Source organism: Bombina bombina, chromosome 5, assembly GCF_027579735.1.
Source record: "Bombina bombina isolate aBomBom1 chromosome 5, aBomBom1.pri, whole genome shotgun sequence".
NCBI classification, from domain to species: Eukaryota; Metazoa; Chordata; class Amphibia; order Anura; family Bombinatoridae; genus Bombina; species Bombina bombina.
In genome coordinates, this window is record NC_069503.1 from 1,143,563,159 (window position 1) to 1,143,585,268 (window position 22,110).

At 37.1% G+C, this 22,110-nt stretch overlaps 1 protein-coding gene across 3 annotated transcripts in view; it reads right to left on the bottom strand.

Moving 5' to 3' along the window:
- OPLAH (5-oxoprolinase, ATP-hydrolysing) overlaps nucleotides 1–22,110 on the bottom strand; it is a 291,557-nt gene that overhangs the window by 178,132 nt on the left and 91,315 nt on the right. For all 3 annotated transcript variants that reach the window (XM_053715452.1, XM_053715451.1, XM_053715453.1), the window contains exons 5-6: nucleotides 18,727–18,850; nucleotides 17,527–17,722 (exon numbers count right to left, since the gene is read on the bottom strand). In XM_053715452.1, coding sequence (XP_053571427.1) covers nucleotides 17,527–17,722; nucleotides 18,727–18,850 — 320 coding nt within the window. The remainder of the gene's footprint in view (nucleotides 1–17,526; nucleotides 17,723–18,726; nucleotides 18,851–22,110) is intronic.

Genomic DNA, 22,110 nt, shown 5'->3' on the forward strand with positions numbered 1-22,110 from the left:
TATAATTATTAGTTATATTGTAGCTATATTAGGGTTTATTTTACAGGCAAGTATTTAGCTTTAAATAGGAATAATTTATTTAATAAGAGTTAATTTATTTCGTTAGATTTAAATTATATTTAACTTAGGGGGGTGTTAGTGTTAGGGTTAGACTTAGCTTTAGGGGTTAATACATTTATTAGAATAGCGGTGAGCTCCAGTCGGCAGATTAGGGGTTAATGTTTGAAGTTAGGTGTCGGCGATGTTAGGGAGGGCAGATTAGGGGTTAATACTATTTATTATAGGGTTATTGAGGCGGGAGTGAGGCGGATTAGGGGTTAATAAGTGTAGGCAGGTGGAGGCGACGTTGTGGGGGCAGATTAGGGGTTAATAAATATAATATAGGGGTCGGCAGTGTTAGGGGCAGCAGATTAGGGGTACATAGGGATAATGTAAGTAGCGGCGGTTTACGGAGCGGCAGATTAGGGGTTAAAAAAAATATGCAGGTGTCAGCGATAGCGGGGGCAGCAGAATAGGGGTTAATAAGTGTAAGGTTAGGGGTGTTTAGACTCGGGGTACATGTTAGAGTGTTAGGTGCAGACGTAGGAAGTGTTTCCCCATAGCAAACAATGGGGCTGCGTTAGGAGCTGAACACGGCTTTTTTGCAGGTGTTAGGTTTTTTTCAGCTCAAACAGCCCCATTGTTTTCTATGGGGGAATCGTGCACGAGCACGTTTTTGAAGCTGGCCGCGTCCGTAAGCACCGCTGGTATCGAGAGTTGAAGTTGCGTTAAATATGCTATACGCTCCTTTTTTGGAGCCTAACGCAGCCATTCTGTGAACTCTAAATACCAGCGGTATTTAAAAGGTGCGGCCAGAAAAAAGCCAGCGTAGCTAACGCACCCCTTTGGCCGCAGAACTCTAAATCTAGGCGTTAGCTAGCTACAATATAACTAATAGTTACATTGTATCTAACAGGGTTTATTTTTTATTTTACAGGCAAGTTTGTATTTATTTTAACTAGGGACAATAGTTAATAAATAGTTATTAACTATTTAATAACTACCTAGCTAAAATAAATACAAATTTACCTGTAAAATAAACCCTAACCTAAGTTACAATTACACCTAACACTACACTATAATTAAATTAATTCCCTAAACTAACTACAATTAATTACAGTTAAATTCAATAAACTAAAGTACGAAAAACAACAAACACTAAATTACAGAAAATAAAAAAATAATTACATTTTTTTAAACTAATTACACCTACTCTAATCCCCCTAATAAAATAAAAAATACCCCCAAAATAATAAAATTCCCTACCCTATACTAAATTACAAATAGCCCTTAAAAGGGCCTTTTGCGGGGCATTCCCCAAAGTAATCAGCTCTTTAACCTGTAAAAAAAATACAATACCCCCCCAATGCGAGCTCAATTATATTGGCTGATTGCATCAGCCAATAGGATTTTTCCTACCTTAATTCCGATTGGCTGATAGAATTCTATCATTCAATCAGAAATTGAAGGGACGTCATCTTGGATGACGTCATTTAAAGGAACCTTCATTCTTCAGTTGGACTTCGTTTGAAGAGGATGCTCCGCGTCGGCTGGATTGAAGATGGACCAGCTCCGCTCCAGATGGATGAAGATAGAAGATGCCGTCTGGATGAAGACTTCTGGCCGTCTGGATGTCCTCTTCTGCCCAGATCGGATGAAGACTTCGGCTCCTCTGAAGGACCACTTGTGCCCGGCTTCGTTGAGGACTTCGGCCGGTTGGGTGAAGACGTCTCAAGGTAGGGTGATCTTCAAGGGGTTAGTTTGAGGTTTTATTAAGGGGGGATTGGGTGGGTTTTAGAGAAGGGTTGGGTGTGTGGGTGGTGGGTTTTAATGTTGGCGGAGGGTACCACTTGTGCCCGGCTTCGTTGAGGACTTTGGCCCGGTTGGGTGAAGACGTCTCAAGTTAGGGTGATCTTCAAGGGGTTAGTGTTAGGTTTTATTAAGGGGGGATTGGGTGGGTTTTAGAGTAGGGTTGGGTGTGTGGGTGGTGGGTTTTAATGTTGGGGGGGTATTTGTATTATTTTTTTTTACAGGTTAAAGAGCTGATTACTTTGGGGCAATTCCCCCACAAATGGCCCTTTTAAGGGCTATTTGTAATTTAGTATTGGGTAGGGATTTTTATTATTTTGGGGGTATTTTTTATTTTATTAGGGGGATTAGAGTAGGTGTAATTAGTTTAAAAAAATTGTAATTATTATTATTATTTTATTTTCTGTAATTTAGTGTTTGTTGTTTTTCATACTTTAGTTTATTTAATTTAATTGTAATTAATTGTAGTTAGTTTAGGGAATTAATTTAATTATAGTGTAGTGTTAGGTGTAATTGTAACTTAGGTTAGGGTTTATTTCACAGGTAAATGTGTACTTATTTTAACTAGGTAGTTATTAAATAGTTAATAACTATTTAATAACTATTGTACCTAGTTAAAATAAATACAAAGTTGCCTGTAAAATAAAAATAAACCCTGAGATAGCTACAATGTAACTATTAGTTATATTGTAACTAGCTTAGGGTTTATTTTATAGGTAAGTATTTAGTTTTAAATAGGAATAATTTAATTAATTGTAGTAATTTTATTTATATTTATTTAAATTATATTTAAGTTAGGGGGTGTTAGGGTTAGGGTTAGACTTAGGTTTAGGGGTTAATAACTTTAATATAGTTGGGGCGGCAGATTAGGGGTTAATAAATGTAGGTAGGTGTCGGAGATGTTAGGGACAGCAGATTAGGGGTTAATAAAATTAAACTAGTGTTTGCGAAACGGGAGTTAATATATTTATTTAAGTGGCAGCGATGTCTGGTCGGCAGATTAGGGGTTAAATACTTTATTTAAGTGTTTGCGATGTGGGGTGGGGGCCTCGGTTTATGGGTTAATAGGTAGTTTATGGGTGTTAGTGTACTTTTTAGCACTTTAGTTAAGAATTTTATGTTACGGCGTTAACTACAGACTTTTAAATGTGGTAGGAATCTTGACAGGAGAGGGTCTACCGATCACTTTCTCCAAAACTCGTAATACCGGCGTTAGGAAAATCCCATTCAAAAGATAGGATACACAATTGACGTAAGGGGATTTGCAGTATGCTCGAGTCGCGGAAAAAAAGTGAGCGGTACACCTGTACCTGCCAGACTCGTAATACCAGCGGGCATTAAAAAGCAGCATTGGGACCTCTCAACGCTGCTTTTTAAGGCTAACGCAAGACTCGTATTCTAGTTGTTTGGGTTTAGTGTCCATTTAACACAGTTATATGCAAGCGATAATACCTTTATTATTATTATCGGTTATTTACAGATTCCACAGCACTAAATAATGCTTTTATTTCCATTTAAGACGTAGGATCAGTGATATTTTTTCACATGGCCATTAATATAAAGTTGTGATGTATGAACTAACATTTTTTATATCATTTTGTATAAGTATATGTTTATATTTTAAAATGTCCAAGCACTTCATTGCAATCATAAATATGAATGCCGATGTCTCTATTAAGGGGTTTATCACGGGTGTTTGCACTCATCAGGTTTACCACTCATATAAAATGTTGAAAGTAAGCGAGATCGCTGTTTCACAAAACATAAAAGTGCCACAAAACACATAAAAAATACATTACACAGTACAGTTACACTTATAATAACACTATCGAATAAATATACATTACACAGTACAGTTACACTTATAATAACACTATCTAATAAATATACATTACACAGTACAGTTACACTCATAATAACACTGTCTAATAAATATACATTACACAGTACAGTTACACTCATATTAACACCATCTAATAAATATACATTACACAGTACAGTTACACACATAACACTATCTAATAAATATACCTTAAACAGTACAGTTACACTCATAATAACACTATCTAATAAATATACATTACACAGTACAGTTACACATATAATAACACCATCTAATAAATATACGTTACACAGTACAGTTACACTAATAATAACACTATCTAATAAATATACATTACACAGTACAGTTACACTCATAATAACACTGTCTAATAAATATACATTACACAGTACAGTTACACTCATAATAACACTGTCTAATAAATATACATTACACAGTCCAGTTACACTCATAATAACACTATCTAATAAATATACATTACACAGTACAGTTACACACATTATAACACCATCTAATAAATATACATTACACAGTACAGTTACACTTATAATAACACTATCTAATAAATATACATTACACAGTACAGTTACACACATCATAACACTATCTAATAAATATACATTACACAGTACAGTTACACACATAATAACACTATCTAATAAATATACATTACACAGTGCAGTTACACACAAAATAACACCATCTAATAAATATACATTACACAGTACAGTTACACACATAATAAAACCATCTAATAAATATACATTACATAGTACAGTTACACACATAATAACACTATCTAATAAATATACATTACACAGTACAGTTACACTCATAATAACACTGTCTAATAAATATACATTACACAGTACAGTTACACTCATATTATCACCATCTAATAAATATACATTACACAGTACAGTTACACACATTATAACACTATCTAATAAATATACATTACACAGTACAGTTACACACATAATAACACTATCTAATAAATATACCTTACACAGTACAGTTACACTTATAATAACCCCATCTAATAAATATACATTACACAGTACAGTTACACACATAATAACACTATCTAATAAATATACGTTACACAGTACAATTACACTTATAGCACTATCTAATAAATATACATTACACAGTACAATTACACTTATAATAACACTATCTAATAAAAATATATTACAAAGTACAGTTCCACACATAATAACACTATCTAATAAATATACATTACACAGTACAGTAACACACATAATAACACTATCTAATAAAAATATATTACAAAGTACAGTTCCACACATAATAACACTATCTAATAAATATACATTACACAGTACAGTTCCACACATAATAACACTATCTAATAAATATACATTACACAGTACAGTTCCACACATAATAACACATCTAATAAAAATATATTACAAAGTACAGTTCCACACATAATAACACTATCTAATAAATATACATTACACAGTACAGTTCCACACATAATAACACATCTAATAAAAATATATTACAAAGTACAGTTCCACACATAATAACACTATCTAATAAATATACATTACACAGTACAGTTCCACACATAATAACACATCTAATAAAAATATATTACAAAGTACAGTTCCACACATAATAACACTATCTAATAAATATACATTACACAGTACAGTTCCACACATAATAACACTATCTAATAAATATACATTACACAGTACAGTTCCACACATAATAACACATCTAATAAAAATATATTACAAAGTACAGTTCCACACATAATAACACTATCTAATAAATATACATTACACAGTACAGTTCCACACATAATAACACTATCTAATAAATATACATTACACAGTACAGTTCCACACATAATAACACTATCTAATAAAAATATATTACAAAGTACAGTTCCACACATAATAACACTATCTAATAAATATACATTACACAGTACAGTTCCACACATAATAACACATCTAATAAAAATATATTACAAAGTACAGTTCCACACATAATAACACTGTCTAATAAATATACATAACACAGTACAGTTCCACACATAATAACACTATCTAATAAATATACATTACACAGTACAGTTACACACATAATAACACTATCTAATAAATATACATTACACAGTACAGTTACACACATAATAATACTGTCTAATAAATATACATTACACAGTACAGTTACACACATAATAACACTATCTAATAAATATACATTACACAGTACAGTTACACACATAATAACACCATCTAATAAATATACATTACACAGTACAGTTACACTCATAATAACACTGTCTAATAAATATACATTACACAGTACAGTTAAACACATAACACTGTCTAATAAAAATACATGACATAGTACAGTTACACTAATATTAGCACTGTCTAATAAAAATACATTACACAGAACAGTTGCACTCATATTAACACTGTCTAATAGAAATACATTACACAGTACAGTTACACTAATATTAACACTGTCTAATAAAAATACATTACAAAGTACAGTTACACTCATATTAACACTGTCTAATAAAAATACATTACACAGTACAATTACACTCATATTAACACTGTCTAATAAAAATACATTACACAGTACAGTTACACTCATATGAACACTGTCTAATAAATATATTTTACACAGTACAATTACACGCATAATAACACTGTCTAATAAAAATACATTACACAGTACAGTTACACTCATATTAACACTGTCTAATAAAAATACATTACACAGTACAGTTACACACATAATAACACTATCTAATAAATATACATTATACAGTACAGTTACACTCATATCAACACTGTCTAATAAATATACATTACACAGTACAGTTACACACATAATAACACTGTCTAATAAAAATACATTACACAGTACAGTTACACACATAATAACACTATCTAATAAATATACATTACACAGTACAGTTACACAGATAATAACACTGTCTAATAAATATACATTACTTAGTATAGTTACACACATAATAACACTATCTAATAAATATACATTACACAGTACAGTTACACACATAATAACACTATCTAATAAATATACATTACACAGTACAATTACACACATAATAACACCATCTAATAAATATACATTACACAGTACAGTTACACACATAATAACACATCTAATAAATATACATTACACAGTACAGTTACACACATAATAACACTATCTAATAAATATACATTACACAGTACAGTTACACACATAATAACACTATCTAATAAATATACATAACATAGTACAGTTACACACATAATAACACTATCTAATAAATATAAATTACACCGTACAGTTACACTTATAATAACACTGTTTAATAAATATACATTACACAGTACAGTTACACACATAATAACACATCTAATAAAAATACATTACATAGTACAGTTACACTAATATTAGCACTGTCTAATAAAAATACATTACACAGAACAGTTGCACTCATATTAACACTGTCTAATAGAAATACATTACACAGAACAGTTGCACTCATATTAACACTGTCTAATAAAAATACATTACACAGTACAGTTACACTCATATTAACACTGTCTAATAAAAATACATTACACAGTACAGTTACACTCATATTAACACCGTCTAATAAATGTACATTACACAGTACAGTTACACACATAATAACACTGTCTAATAAATATACATTACACAGTACAGTTACACTCATATTAACACTGTCTAATAAAAATACATTACACAGTACAGTTACACTCATATTAACACTGTCTAATAAATGTACATTACACAGTACAGTTACACACATAATAACACTGTCTAATAAATATACATTACACAGTACAGTTACACACATAATAACACTATCTAATAAATATACATTACACAGTACAGTTACACACATAATAACACTGTCTAATAAATATACATTACACAGTACAGTTACACACATAATAACACTATCTAATAAATATACATTACACAGTACAGTTACACACATAATAACACTGTCTAATAAATATACATTACACAGTACAGTTACACACATAATAACACTATCTAATAAATATACGTTACACAGTACAGTTACACACATAATAACACTGTCTAATAAATATACATTACACAGTATAGTTACACTCATAATAACACTGTCTAATAAATATACATTACACAGTACAGTTACACACATAATAACACTGTCTAATAAATATACATTACACAGTACATTTACACTCATATTAACACTGTCTAATAAATATACATTACACAGTACAGTTACACACATAATAACACTATCTAATAAATATACATTACACAGTACATTTACACACATAATAACACTGTCTAATAAATATACATTACACAGTACAGTTACACACATAATAACACTATCTAATAAATATACATTACACAGTACAGTTATACTCATAATAACACTATCTAATAAATATACATTACACAGTACAGTTACTCTTATAATAACACCATCTAATAAATATACATTACACAGTACAGTTACACACATAATAACACTAATAAATATACATTACACAGTACAGTTACACTCATAATAACACTATCTAATAAATATACATTACACAGTACAGTTACACTCATAATAACACTGTCTAATAAATATATATTACACAGTACAGTTACACACATAATAACACTATCTAATAAATATACATTACACAGTACAGTTACACACATAATAACACTATCTAATAAATATACATTACACAGTACAGTTACACACATAATAACACTATCTAATAACAATACATTACACAGTACAGTTCCACACATAATAACACTATCTAATAACAATACATTACACAGTACAGTTACACACATAATTACACTATCTAATAACAATACATTACACAGTACAGTTACACACATAATAACACTATCTAATAACAATACATTACACGGTACAGTTACACACATAATAACACTGTCTAATAAATATACATTAAACAGTACAGTTATACACATAATAACACTATGTAATACATATACATTACACAGTACAGTTACACACATAATAACACTGTCTAATAAAAATACATTACACAGTACAGTTACACACATAATAACACTATCTAATAAATATACATTACACAGTACAGTTACACATATAATAACACTGTCTAATAAATATACATTACACAGTACAGTTACACATATAATAACACTGTCTAATAAATATACATTACACAGTACAGTTACACACATAATAACACTGTCTAATAAATATACATTACACAGTACAGTTACACACATAATAACACTGTCTAATAAATATACATTACACAGTACAGTTACACACATAATAACACTGTCTAATAAAAAGTATTAAAATATGTTGCACAAACAGTTATAAGGGTTCAAAGATATGAGGTCTCAGGTGTTAGAAAAAAAAAGGCTGCAAAGGGCTTCAATATACAGATACATGCATATAGATGTCTAAATATGTATGTGTATGTGCGTATATATGTACAGGGCACAACATTTCCACTAGCCCACTAGCCATTGGTGAGTGGAAATTGAACAGTGGCGAGTGAAAGCTAGTTAGTGAATGTCTGAAGTCTGGTGGCATGTTGTAAGTAGCAAGTTGGCACATTGTATTTGCAGAATGTACATTCCTATTGCAGCACTGACAAACACACATTTTGGGCTATGTGCTAAAACTATGTTATTCCTCTAGGGCTGTAGGGAACCCATTAGTGCTTAGACTGTTACTTCTGAGAGGGTAAACTGGGCAGAGCGAGAGACTGTAGAGAAAAAGTGGAAGTGGAGAAGATGGGAGAGTTAACAGAGAATGGAGAAAAAAAAAGAGTGAAGAGATATTAGAGAGGAGAAAAGAAAGAGTGTAATGATTAAAGGGACACTAGACCCAAAATGTTTCTTTCGTGATTCAGATAGAGAATGCAAATTTAAGCAATATTCCAATTTACTTCTATTGTCTAATTTGCTTAATTCTTTATATATCCTTTGTTGAAGAAATAGCAATGCACATGCGTGAGCCAATCCCACGAGGCATCTATGTGCAGCACCCAATCAGCAGCTACTGAGCCTATCTATATATGCTTTTCAGCAAAGGATAACAAGAGAATGAAGCTAATTAGAAAGATGTTTAAAACCATATGCTCTCTAAATCATGAAAGAAAAAAAATGGGTTTCATATCCCTTTAAGAGCAAGAAGGGACCGATAATTATTAAAAATAAAAATCTCCATGTCTGCTATGACCTTCCATGACTCTTAGCACTCTCTACATTCTCTCAATTCAACAACTTCCTTTTCCTATCCTGCTGTTGTCTTCCCCAGAATTTCTAATTGGTGTTTCTAACGGCTATGAACTTGTTTTTGTTAATATATTACTGTATGTAGTATTATTTCATTTGTTATGGTATAAAAACAAAATGTATGCTTAACCAATACATTTCTTTCTTTCTGGATATGGTGAGTCCACGGCTTCATCAATTACTGTTAGGAATATCACTCCTGGCCAGCAGGAAGAGGCAAAGATCACCACAGCCAAGCTGTTAAGTATCACTCCTCTTCCCACAAACCCCAGTCATTCAACCGAAGGTAAATGGAGAAAAAATGAGTAGAAGTGCCTAAGGTTTAGTAAAAAATAACTGTCGGAAAATAAAAGGCGGAATGAGCCGTAAATCTCTCAGGAGGCTGCTGACCAGCAGTCTCATACGCCAAATGAATTATACTTCATAACCAGAAAGAAAGAGTAGTAGCAGTAGCTTTCGGACCTTTAAGTTTCCCAGAGAAACAAACAAACAGGCACAAGACTGGCGAAAATCCTGTAGATAGAATTTAAGAGCACGCACAACATCCAAGTTGTGCAACAAACGTTCCTTGTGAGAAGAAGGATTAGGACATAGAGAAGGAACAACAATCTCCTGATTAATATTTCTATCTGTAACAACCATAGGAAGGAAACCTAACTTAGTACGAAGAACCGCCTTATCCGCATGAAAGATAAGATAAGGAGAATCACACTGTAAAGCTGAAAGTTCCGACACTCTCCGAGCAGAAGAGATAGCAATAAGGAACAAAACCTTCCAAGGTAACAACTTAATATCTATGGAATGTAATGGCTCAAAAACGGAGCCTGCTGTAAGAACAAGGTTAAGGCTCAAAGGAGGAGCAACAGATTTAAACACAGGCCTAATTCTGACCAAGGCCTGACAAAAAGATTGCACATCTGGCACATCCGCCAGAGGCTTATGTAACTAAATATAAGGCAGAAATCTGACCCTTCAGGGTACTAACTGACAAACCCTTCTCCAGACATTTCTCCAGACTGGAGAAAAGACAAAATCCTAGGAATCCTAACCCCCAAGAGTAGCCCTTGGATTCGCACCAATAAAGATATTTACGACATATCTTATGGTAAATTTTTCTAGTAACAGGCTTGCAAGCCTGAATCATGGTCTCAATGACCGACTCCAAAACCCACACTTAGACAGAACTAAGCGTTCAATATCCAAGCAGTCAGCTGCAGAGAAACAAGATTTGGATGAAGGAAGGGACCCTGAATTAGAAGGTCCTTCCTCAGAGATAATCTCCAAGGAGGCAGAGATGACATCTCCACTAGGTCCGCATACCAAATCCTGCGAGGCCACGCAGGAGCTATGAGAATCACTGATGCTCTCTCCTGTCTGATACGAGCAATGACTCGTGGAAGGAGAGCAAATAGAGGAACCAGGCATGCCAGTCTGAAAGTCCAAGGAACCGCCACAGCATCTATCAGAGCGGCCTGAGGGTCTCTTGACCTTGAACCGTACCTTGGAAGCTTGGCGTTCTGCTGAGATGCCATCAGATCCAGCTCCGGCACCTCCCATTTGAGGGTTAAGCTGGAGAACACCTCTGGATGGAGTGCCCACTCTCCGGGATGAAAAGTCTGTCTGCTCAGGAAATCCGCTTCCCAGTTGCCCACACCTGGAATGTGGATGGCGGATAGACAGCAATCGTGAGCTTCCGCCCACTGAACAATCCGAGCCACCTACTTCATGGCTAAGGAACTCCGAGTTCCTCTCTGGTGGTTGATGTAAGCAACTGAGATGATATTGTCTGACTGGAACCTGATAAACCGGGATAAGGACAACTGAGGTCAAGCCATCAAAGCTCTCAACTCCAAGATGTTTATGGGGAGAGCAGACTCCTCCCGAGTACATAGTCCTTGCGCCTTTAATGAATCACAGACTGCTCCCCAGCCCCGAAGGCTGGCGTCCGTGGTCACAATCACCCAGGAAGGTCTCCAGGAGCATGTGCCCCGAGACAGATGCTCCTGAGATAGTCAGCACGGGAGAGAGTCTCTTGTCGACTGATCTAGATCTATCCTCTAAAAGAGATCTGAATGGTCTCCATTCCATTGCCTGAGCATGCATAATTGCAGAGCTCTCAAATGGAACCAAGCAAAGGTAATGATGTCCATGGAAGCGACCATCAGAGCAATTACCTCCATACATTGAGCCACTGATGGCCAAACAGTAGACTGCAGAGAGAGGCAAGAGGAAAGAATATTTTCATAGCCAAGGAATCTATTATGGTCCCTAAGAAAACTACCCTTGTAGCTGGAACAAGGGAACTCTTTCAGATTTACTTTCCATCCGTGGGAACATAGAAAAGACAACAAGATCTCTGAACCAATAAGTTGTCCAGGTATGGCACTACAGCAATTCCCCAAGACCTGATCACTGCCAAGAGAGCCCCCAGAACCTTCGAGAAAATTCTGGGAGCTGTGGCAAGGCCAAACGGAATAGCAACAAACTGAAAGTGTTTGTCCAGAAAGGCAAATTTCAGAAAATTGTGAAGATCCCTATGAATGGGAACATGAAGGTATGCATCCTTCAGGTCTATGGTCATCATGAACTGACCATCCTGCACTAAAAGAAGAATGGAACGGATAGTTTCCATCTTGAAGGACAGTTTTCTGAGAAACTTGTTTAGACACTTCCGGTCTAAAATAGGTCAGAAAATTCCCTCTTTTTTGGGAACCACAAACAGATTGGAATAGAAACCTAGACCCAGTTCCTGTACTGGGACTGGAAATATCACTCCCAGGGAGGAAAGATCCTGCACACATTTCAAGAACATCTCTTTTTATCTGGTCTACAGATAATCTTGAGAGGTGGAACCTGCCTCTGGGAGGAAAAGTCTTGAATTCCAATTTGTAACCCTGAGATACTATGTCCACAGCCCAAGGATCTGGGACATCTTGTATCCAAGCTTGAGAAAACTGGGAAAGTGTGCCCCCGGCGTGATCCGATCCCGGATCGGGGGCAAACCCTTCATGCTGATTTGGAGTCAGCTGTGGGTTTCTTAGATTGTTTCCCCTCGTTCCAAGACTGATTGGATCTCCAAGAAGACTTGGACTGCTCCTGCTTGGAAGAAGAAGGAGAGGACTTTCCTCTGAAGCTACAAAAGGAACGAAAAATATTTTGATGTCCTTTCGTTCTATTCTTCTTATCCTGTGGTAGGAAAGACCCTTTCCTGCCTGTAATATCAGAAATTATCTCCGTCAGACCAGGTCCAAACAAGGTCTTACACTTGTAAGGAATCACCAGAAGCTTGACCTTAGAGGAAACATCCGCTGACCAAGACTTCAACCACAATGTCGAACAACCTGCAGAATAGCATCAGAAATAAAGGAACTGGCTATCTTAAGAGCCTTAATTCTGTCTTGGATCTCATCCAAAGAAGTCTCTACCTGAAGAGAATCAGACAAGGCATCGAACCAATTGGATGCCGCACTTGTCACACTGGCAATACACACTGCAGGTTGCCATTGGAGGCCTATATGAACATATATTTTCTTCAAATAAGCCTCCAGCTTTTTGTCCATAGGGTCCTTAAAAGAGCAGCTATCCTCAATAGGAATAGTAGTTCTCTTCGCCAAAGTAGAAGTGACCCCTTCTACCTTAGGTACCATGTGCCATGGCTCCTTTATAGAATCCACAACCGTAAACATCTTCTTGAAAATAGGAGACGGGGAAAAGGGAAACCCTGGTTTCTCTCATTCCTGAGTAATAATGTCTAAAGCACGGTCTGGCACCAGTAAAAAAACCTCCTTAGAGGAAGGAACATCAAAGTAACTATTAAGTTTACTGGATTTTTAGGATGGACGACTACAGTCATTCAAAGTTACCAAAACCTCCTTTAAAGGGACACTAAACCCAATTTTTTCTTTCGTGATTCGGATAGAGCATGCAATTTTAAGCAACTTTCTATTTTACTCCTATTATAAAATGTTCTTCATTCTCCTGGTATCTTTAATTTGAAAAGCAAGAATGTAAGTTTAGATGCCGGACCATTTCTGGTGAACAACCTGGGTTGTTCTTGCTGATTGGTGGATAAATTCACCCACCAATAAACAAGTGCTGTCCAGGTTCTCAACCAAAAATTGGCTGGCTCCATAGCTTAGATGCCTTCTTTTTCAAATAAAGATAGCAAGAGAACAAAGAAAAATTGATAATAGGAGTAAATTAGAAAGTTGCTTAAAATTGCTGCTCTATCTGAATCACAAAAGAAAAAATTTGGTTTCAGTGTCCCTTTAAATCTGAAAGATACTACATCCGCTTCAGATGAAGGTATTACACTGTCCGAATCTGAAATTTCATCCTCAGAAGCTCCAGATGAATCTTCCTCATCAGATTTAAGAGGAAGAACCATCTGAGAGGCATTGCTGGAATCAGAAACCTTATCATCTGAATCTTTATGTTTCCTCTTTTGCTTCTCCCTTAACATTGGGAAGGAAGCTAAAGTCGCAGATACTGCTGAAGAAACCTGAGCAGCAATTTCTGCTTTCAAATATACTCCCCCAGGAGTCATAGAGGAACAGCAGGGCACTGCATGTGATGCCATTGAGGCTTGGGAAGAAGAAGGAGAGGGCTGTGGTAATACTGAACAGCATCATCCTGAGAGACCTTGGGCTCAGTACCAAAAAACATCTTTATTTTGTAATATTTTCTTAACACATGAGGAACAAAACTGCATGGGGGAAGCAATTTGTGCTTCTAAACATAACAGACATGAATTCAGTTGAGCAGATCCCTGCTCCGAATCAGACATGGTTAGAGATCAACAATTATTTCTGAAAAAATAAAATATGTCTTTAAATATACACGCTAACGATATAGCAATCTTGAATGATTTGTTATTATGTGTCAACAAAAAATCCTGCAGCCTGCAGCTAGAGAATTACCCATTAGAAAAAAAATAAAGGATTTAAATAGAGCGAAACCATGCTCCAAAAATAACGCCCAGGCAATTTCACACCTCAGTCTCTACTGAGGCGCCTAATTCCTCTCAAATACGATATCAGAGAAATCGGCTGAAAATGGCTACTCTGCTGAAAACGCACGGTGGTACTTCTCATCTCTGTGCAGTCGCTCTAGACATTAAACTCACTGCGCCACAGGAAGGCGCGAAAACAAGTTCCGCCCTTCTGACAGAGACGCAGCACCTCCCACTGAACTACACAGTGAGAATTTTTTTTAACATTCTGACCCTACTTCATAGTCAAATAGGAATGGTCTATAATACAGTCCACAAAGTACACTAGGAGGCCCATTTATCAAGCTTTGTACGGAGCTTGAGGGCCCGTGTTTCTGGCGAGTCTTCAGACTCGCCAGAAACACAAGTTATGGAGCAGCAGTCCAAAGACCGCTGCTCCATAACCCTGTCCACCTGCACTGATGAGGCGGACAGGAATCGCCACAATTCAACCCGATCGAGTACAATCGGGTTGATTGATACCTCTCTGCTGGCGGCCGATTGGCTGTGAATCTGCATGGGGCAGCGTTGCACCAGCAGCTCTTGTGAGATGCTGGTGCAATGCTGAATACGGCAAGCGTATTGCTCTCTGCATTCAGCGAAGTCTGTCAGACCTGATCTGCACTGTCGGATCAGGTCCGACAGACATTTGATAATTCGGCCTCTAGGTCTCACACATGCATTATAGTGCCTGCCCCATGTCAGTTAAATCCTGACCCCAGGATTATCTAAATCCCAATTGAAAAATGCAGGCTAATCTTTTTAGTGCATAATCTCCCTACCTGGAAGCAAAGGCACTTACCTGCCAACTCCGCTGTCCAGCATGTAGACAGTCCACAAGGTATGAGAGGACACAGTTCCTCCCAGAGACCTGTCAAAAAGAGAGAACAGAGTAAACCTACTCTGGCTTTCTATATTAGGGCAGCAAAATGTTAGGAAAATGCAGCAAGGCCCACCTTACAAGTTCCTAACTGCTTTAAAGCCACCACGGCCCTACTGAAGAGACTATCGTGGAGTACAGCTAGACCCATCTTAAAACCTGCTTGCAGATAATAAATTCAATTTTCTTCAGACACCAAATTTCACCTCCTCCATGCACCAAGGCAAAGAGAATGACTGGGGTTTGTGGGAAGAAGAGTAATACTTAACAGCTTGGCTGTGGTTCTCTTTGCCTCCTCCTGCTGGCCAGGAGTGATATTCCTAACAGTAATTGATGAAGCCGGGAACTCACCATATCTTAGGAAAGAAATTAAAACAATATTACAAAATGTTTCACAATAGCTAAACACATGCAAAGAGGGGGTGAAGCAGTCGTGGGATTAAAAGTGGCAGATAACATTTTGTCCTGGCTAGTAGCTTAGGGTTTTAAATTTGATATATATATATATATATATATATATATGTGTGTGTGTGTGTGCATATGTATTTATACGTGTATATATGTATAAGTGCATTGGAGCCCTTTGCAGTTAAGGTTATTGTAAATCCTAGTGTAGTAGGTATTGCTCTGCTACAAGCCAGTGGCAGCACGCAAAAGATTTTCTTTTTAAATATTTTTAATGGGTAAGTATTGAACTAGAACAAAAATAAAACTTACATACTTATTGGCTGACACACAATTAAGTGACAATGATCTTTAATGAGTAATATACATTCAAATCCTTTCCTGCCTTAAGTGTAATGGGTTTAACCACATCGATGAATCAATTTTTTTTGTTTGTTTGTTGCCTTGTTAAAGAGTTATAGAGTAACTTCAGTTGAGTCTTGAACTTGAACTAGTGTTGTTTTTTATTGTTTGCAAAAAATATTAATGTGTTCATTCTAGTATTCGCACGGAAATGTAAGCACATTTACTTGCAAGTGTCTCAAGCAGCCTCACACACATTTGCAGCCTCACACACCGTTTTTCTACAATAAGCCCACTAGGATCGACTGCAGCAGATAACACTTATGTATTATAATGAGGAACAGGATTTCTCTGTACCAATGTTTACCATATGTAGGTGTGGGGCAGTGTTATATTTACAGTTAGAACTTGTATAAACAGATACATGGGGAACACTTTTATATAACATATTGTCTCACATCACAAGTGCAAAATCTCATGCATGAGAATATCTATTTTCATGAAGCCATCTATATGAGCTGCGGTTATGTGCAGCAATAGTCTGAGATACATCTGGTATGGGATGGGCAAATCAGGCAGCTGCCTACGCTTACTTTCTCAGTTTGGTGCTTTCCTTTCAGGTCAAGAAATATAACTGTTTAAGGCACTGTGTTGTGTACACTTGGGAAGCCAGTACAGCATATCCCTGTATATACAATCCCACATTCATCTGTTCCTTGTCACAAAGCATATTCCTGTATCCCATTATATTTTGCTGTGTCCCCTGTCACGGAGTATGTCCCTGTGTTCTGTTGCATGTACCTATTTTGTAATCCACACAATATGCCCTTGTCCCCAAGCAAGTCTAGATCTCTAGTGTCTCACCTTCAGCTGGTTATGAAAGCCACTGCGGAAGCCGTCAAGATATCTTTGTATACAAGGGGTGAGATATGCATCAGCACAGGCTGTGTACCCTCGAGGTACCATACGGATCATCGGCATCACCTCTGACGACAAGGACACATGGGAGAATCCTAAGGAACGAGCCAGCTCCCCAACCTGACGCTCATGTGAGGACCACCTGTAGGACAATGAGATGTCAGTTTCCCTGACAGCCTTTTTAAGACCTAATGTAGATAATACTGCCCCAGCTAAGTGTCAGTCTATAGTTAATTGCTAGGCCAAACAATTTCCAGGTTTAACTGATGCATGAGATTTCAATAGATCTGACCGATAACCAGAGCTTTACACAAGTAAGCACATATAAGCAATCTCAACCCCAGAATAAATCGCATCATAACCAGAGGTTTACACGTTTAAGCAATCTCAACCCCAGAATATAGTGCATCATAACCAGAGGTTTACACGTGTAAGCAATCTCATTCCCTGAACATGGCACACCATACCCAGAGGTTCACACGTGTAAGCAATCTCAACCCCAGAATATAGCCCACCATAAGCAGAGGTTCACGCATGTAAGCAATCTCAACCCAAGAATATAGCCCACCATAAACAGAGGTTCACACATGTAAGCAATCTCAACCCCAGAATATAGCCCACCATAACCAGAGCTTTACACGTGTAAGCAATCTCAACACCAGAATATAGCCCACCATAACCAGAGGTTTACACGTGTAAGCAATCTCAACCCCAGAAAATGGTACACCATAACCAGAAGTTTACACATGTAAGTAATCTTATCCCCAGAACATAGCGTACCATAACCAGAGGTTTACACATGTAAGCAATCTCAGGCCCAAAACATGGCACACCATAACCAGAGGTTTACACATGTAAGCAATCTCAACCAAAGATCATGTCGCATATTAACCAGAGTTTTGTTATTACACTTCAAGGAAGTACAGGCAAACGCCTGGTTCTTACCTGCTGTCAAAATATGTGTATGGTCTTATGTATCTACAATTGCTTAAATACTCAAAATCCAGTTTACTGTGCTATTATCTAATCTATTCTAAACAGCTTTCATATCCCACCAGATGTTGTGCGACCCCAGTGTACTGTGACTGATAGAGAATTACTGGTGTAATAATACTACAACAGAGTGTACAAGGGGTCTCTGCTTACGTGTATGAGTGCATGAGGACTACAGCCAGGCTCCGTATTCCACGGGAGAGTGCTCCTCGCAGCTCCTTCTCCAAATGCTGCAGATTCACAGGCTCCCAGACCTCCAAGGAATCTCCTGTGGAACCTGTGTATACATTTTAACAGGGTGTCACTGGGGACCCAAGATATAATACGCAAAAGACTGATGGCATCTATATTTGTGTATAATATATACCCAAACACCTTACATTACAGCAACTAGGAGACCATGCTCCATATCTGTGTCCCACATATAGCGGGTATATCAGTCATACTCCTCACTCTGGTATCCAATTAACACAGTTCATGTTCAAAACTGTGTTAATTGGTTACCAGAGTGAGAAGTATTACGGATGACGGATATAACCGCTATATGTGGGACACGGATATGGAGGGATGGTCTCCTAGTTGCAGCAAAGATGCCAAGGAACGTGTGATTTATATCCGGCTTTACTTACTCCCTTTGGTCTAAAATGATCCAATATACATCGTGACACGATCCAGATGAGCGGGGCCTAACATCTGTGTTGTTGGATATGCAAATTAGCCATGTGGAGCCTCTATAACACAATTGGCCAGAATGTGTAATGATTCACACCAATCAGAATGTGATTAACCACCGGCTGAGAGCAGGATATGCTCGGTTGCAACACACACACGTATCACACTTGGCTGCAAACTGTTACTGTTGATTGCCTATGTAGGAGGTGTTTAAAAACACTGAGGTTTTGTGACTTTGGGGCATCATGCTGAGGATGCACCTGCACTGAGACTTTCCTTTTCATTTTGGGAACATTTGATAAAGGTGCTAGTACAGCACCGAAACGTCATGCTAATTTTCCCATTTTAACATGGAATATTAAAAGTATTTTTTTACCTAAAAGACCAGTGAGTGCAGTCTTTTTCTGGATGTGTGTGTGTGTGTATGTACAGTATCCCACTAAAGTAAGTACACCCCTCACATTTTTGAAAATATTTTATTATATCTTTTCATGTGACAACACTGAAGAAATGACACTTTGCTACATTGTAAAGTAGTGAGTGTACAGCCTGTATAACAGTGTAAATTTGCTGTCCCCTCAAAATAACTCAACACACAGCCATTAATATCTAAACCGTTGGCAACAAAAGTGAGTACACCCCTAAGTGGAAATGTCCAAATTGGGTCCAATTAGCCATTTTCCCTCCCCGGTGTCATGTGACTCATTAGTGTTACAAGGTCTCAGGTGTGAATGGGGAGCAGGTGTGTTAAATTCTCACACTCTCTCATACTGGTCACTGGAAGTTCAACATGGCACCTCATAGCAAAGAACTCTGAGGATCTGAAAAAAAGAATTGTTGCTCTACATAAAGATGGCCTAGGCTATAAGAAGATTGCCAAGACCCTGAAACTGAGCTGCAGCACGGGGGGCAAGACCATACAGCGGTTTCACAGGACAGGTTCCACTCAGAACAGGCCTTGCCATATTCGACCAAAGAAGTTGAGTGCACATGCTCAGCGTCATACCCAGAGGTTGTCTTTGGGAAATAGATGTATAAGTGCTGCCAGCATTGCTGCAGAGGTTGAAGGGGTGGGGGGTCAGACTGTCAGTGCTCAGACCATATGCCGCACACTAAATTAAATTGGTCTGCATGGTTGTTGTCCAAGAAAGAAGCCTCTTCTAAAGATGATGCACAAGAAAGCATGCAGTTTGCTGAAGACAAGCAGCCTAAGGACATGGATTACTGTAACCATGTCCTGTGATCCGATAAGACAACCAGGTGAGGAGTACAAAGACAAGTGTGTCTTGCTTATAGTCAAGCATGGTGGTGTGAGTGTCATGGTCTGGGCCGGAACTGCGGAGCTACAGTTCATTGAGGGAACCATGAATGCCAACATGTATTGTGACATACTGGAGCAGAGCATGATCCCCTCCCTTCAGAGACTGGACCGCAGGGCAGTATTCCAACATGATAACGACCCCAAACACACCTCCAAGAAGACCACTGCCTTGCTAAAGAAGCTGAGGGTAAAGGTGATGGACTGGCCATGCATGTCTCCAGAAATAAACACTATTGAGCATCTGTGGGGCATTCTCAAACAGAAGGTGGGGTAGCACAAGGTCTCTAACATCCACCAGCTCCGTGATGTTGTCATGGAGGAGTGGAAGAGGATTCCAGTGGCAACCTGTGAAGCTCTGGTGAACTCCACTACCAAAAGGGTTAAGGCAGTGCTGGAAAATAATGGTGGCCACAAAAAATATTGCCACTTTGAGCCCAATTTGGACATTTTCACCTAGGGGTGTACTCACTTTTGTTGCCAATGGTTTAGACATTAATGGTTGTGTGTTGAGTTATTTTGAGGGGACAGCAAATTTACACTGTTATACAGGCTGTACACTCACTACTTTACATTGTAGCAAAGTGTAATTTCTTCAGTGTTGTCACATGAAAAGATATAGTAAAATATTTACAAAAATGTGAGGGGTGCATTCACTTTTGTCGGATACTGTATATGTATGTACATGTATGTATATATATATATATATATATATATATATATATATATATATATATATATATATATATATATATATATATATATATATATATATATATATATATATATATATATATATATATATATATATATAGTAGTAAACGATTTCCAGTTCAGCCCACCAATGGTCAACACGCCTGGGTGCAATGATGTATTGTAAAATAGAAAACAAGAGAATGCACTCTCAGGACTTTTTGCAAAAGAAACCAATTTAATGGAACGTTTTCGGGGTTCACAACCCCTTCATCAGCATGCAAAACAAACAAAATCCAACTCATTTATAGTGTTACATATCAATTACATCACATCAACCTGAGTGTCTCCAAATGAAAAGTGCGCCAATTTTTTTTGAATTTGGAACGCATCTTGCGTTCCACAGTGTTGCCCGAAACCGGAAGTTGTATTGCCTCACTTCCGGTTTACGGATTAGATCAACAAACATAAAATTAATATAAAATTATACACTCTACAATTTTAAACATATTAGGGTGACATACTAATGTAGAGACTTGTTATAACAAAAATGTGCCACATTATCATAAGTGCCTATAAACTTTTGTGATGAATATGCGGTGTTAAATGTTACTGCGTCCAGTCGGCATGGAGACAGTCACCATGGTGATCATATACAATCCGGTTTATCCGAAAGTGTCACAGCTTATGTAGAATTTATAATTACGTGCCAGCTGTATGGGACCACAGTTTTCAAACTGTATACGATCATATCGCATATTGAAAATAATCATTAAAAATTTAAAAAATTAAAAAGTTGGACCATATAACAGTACAGGTAATTAGAGTGGCAAATTGTAAATGAGACGCAAATA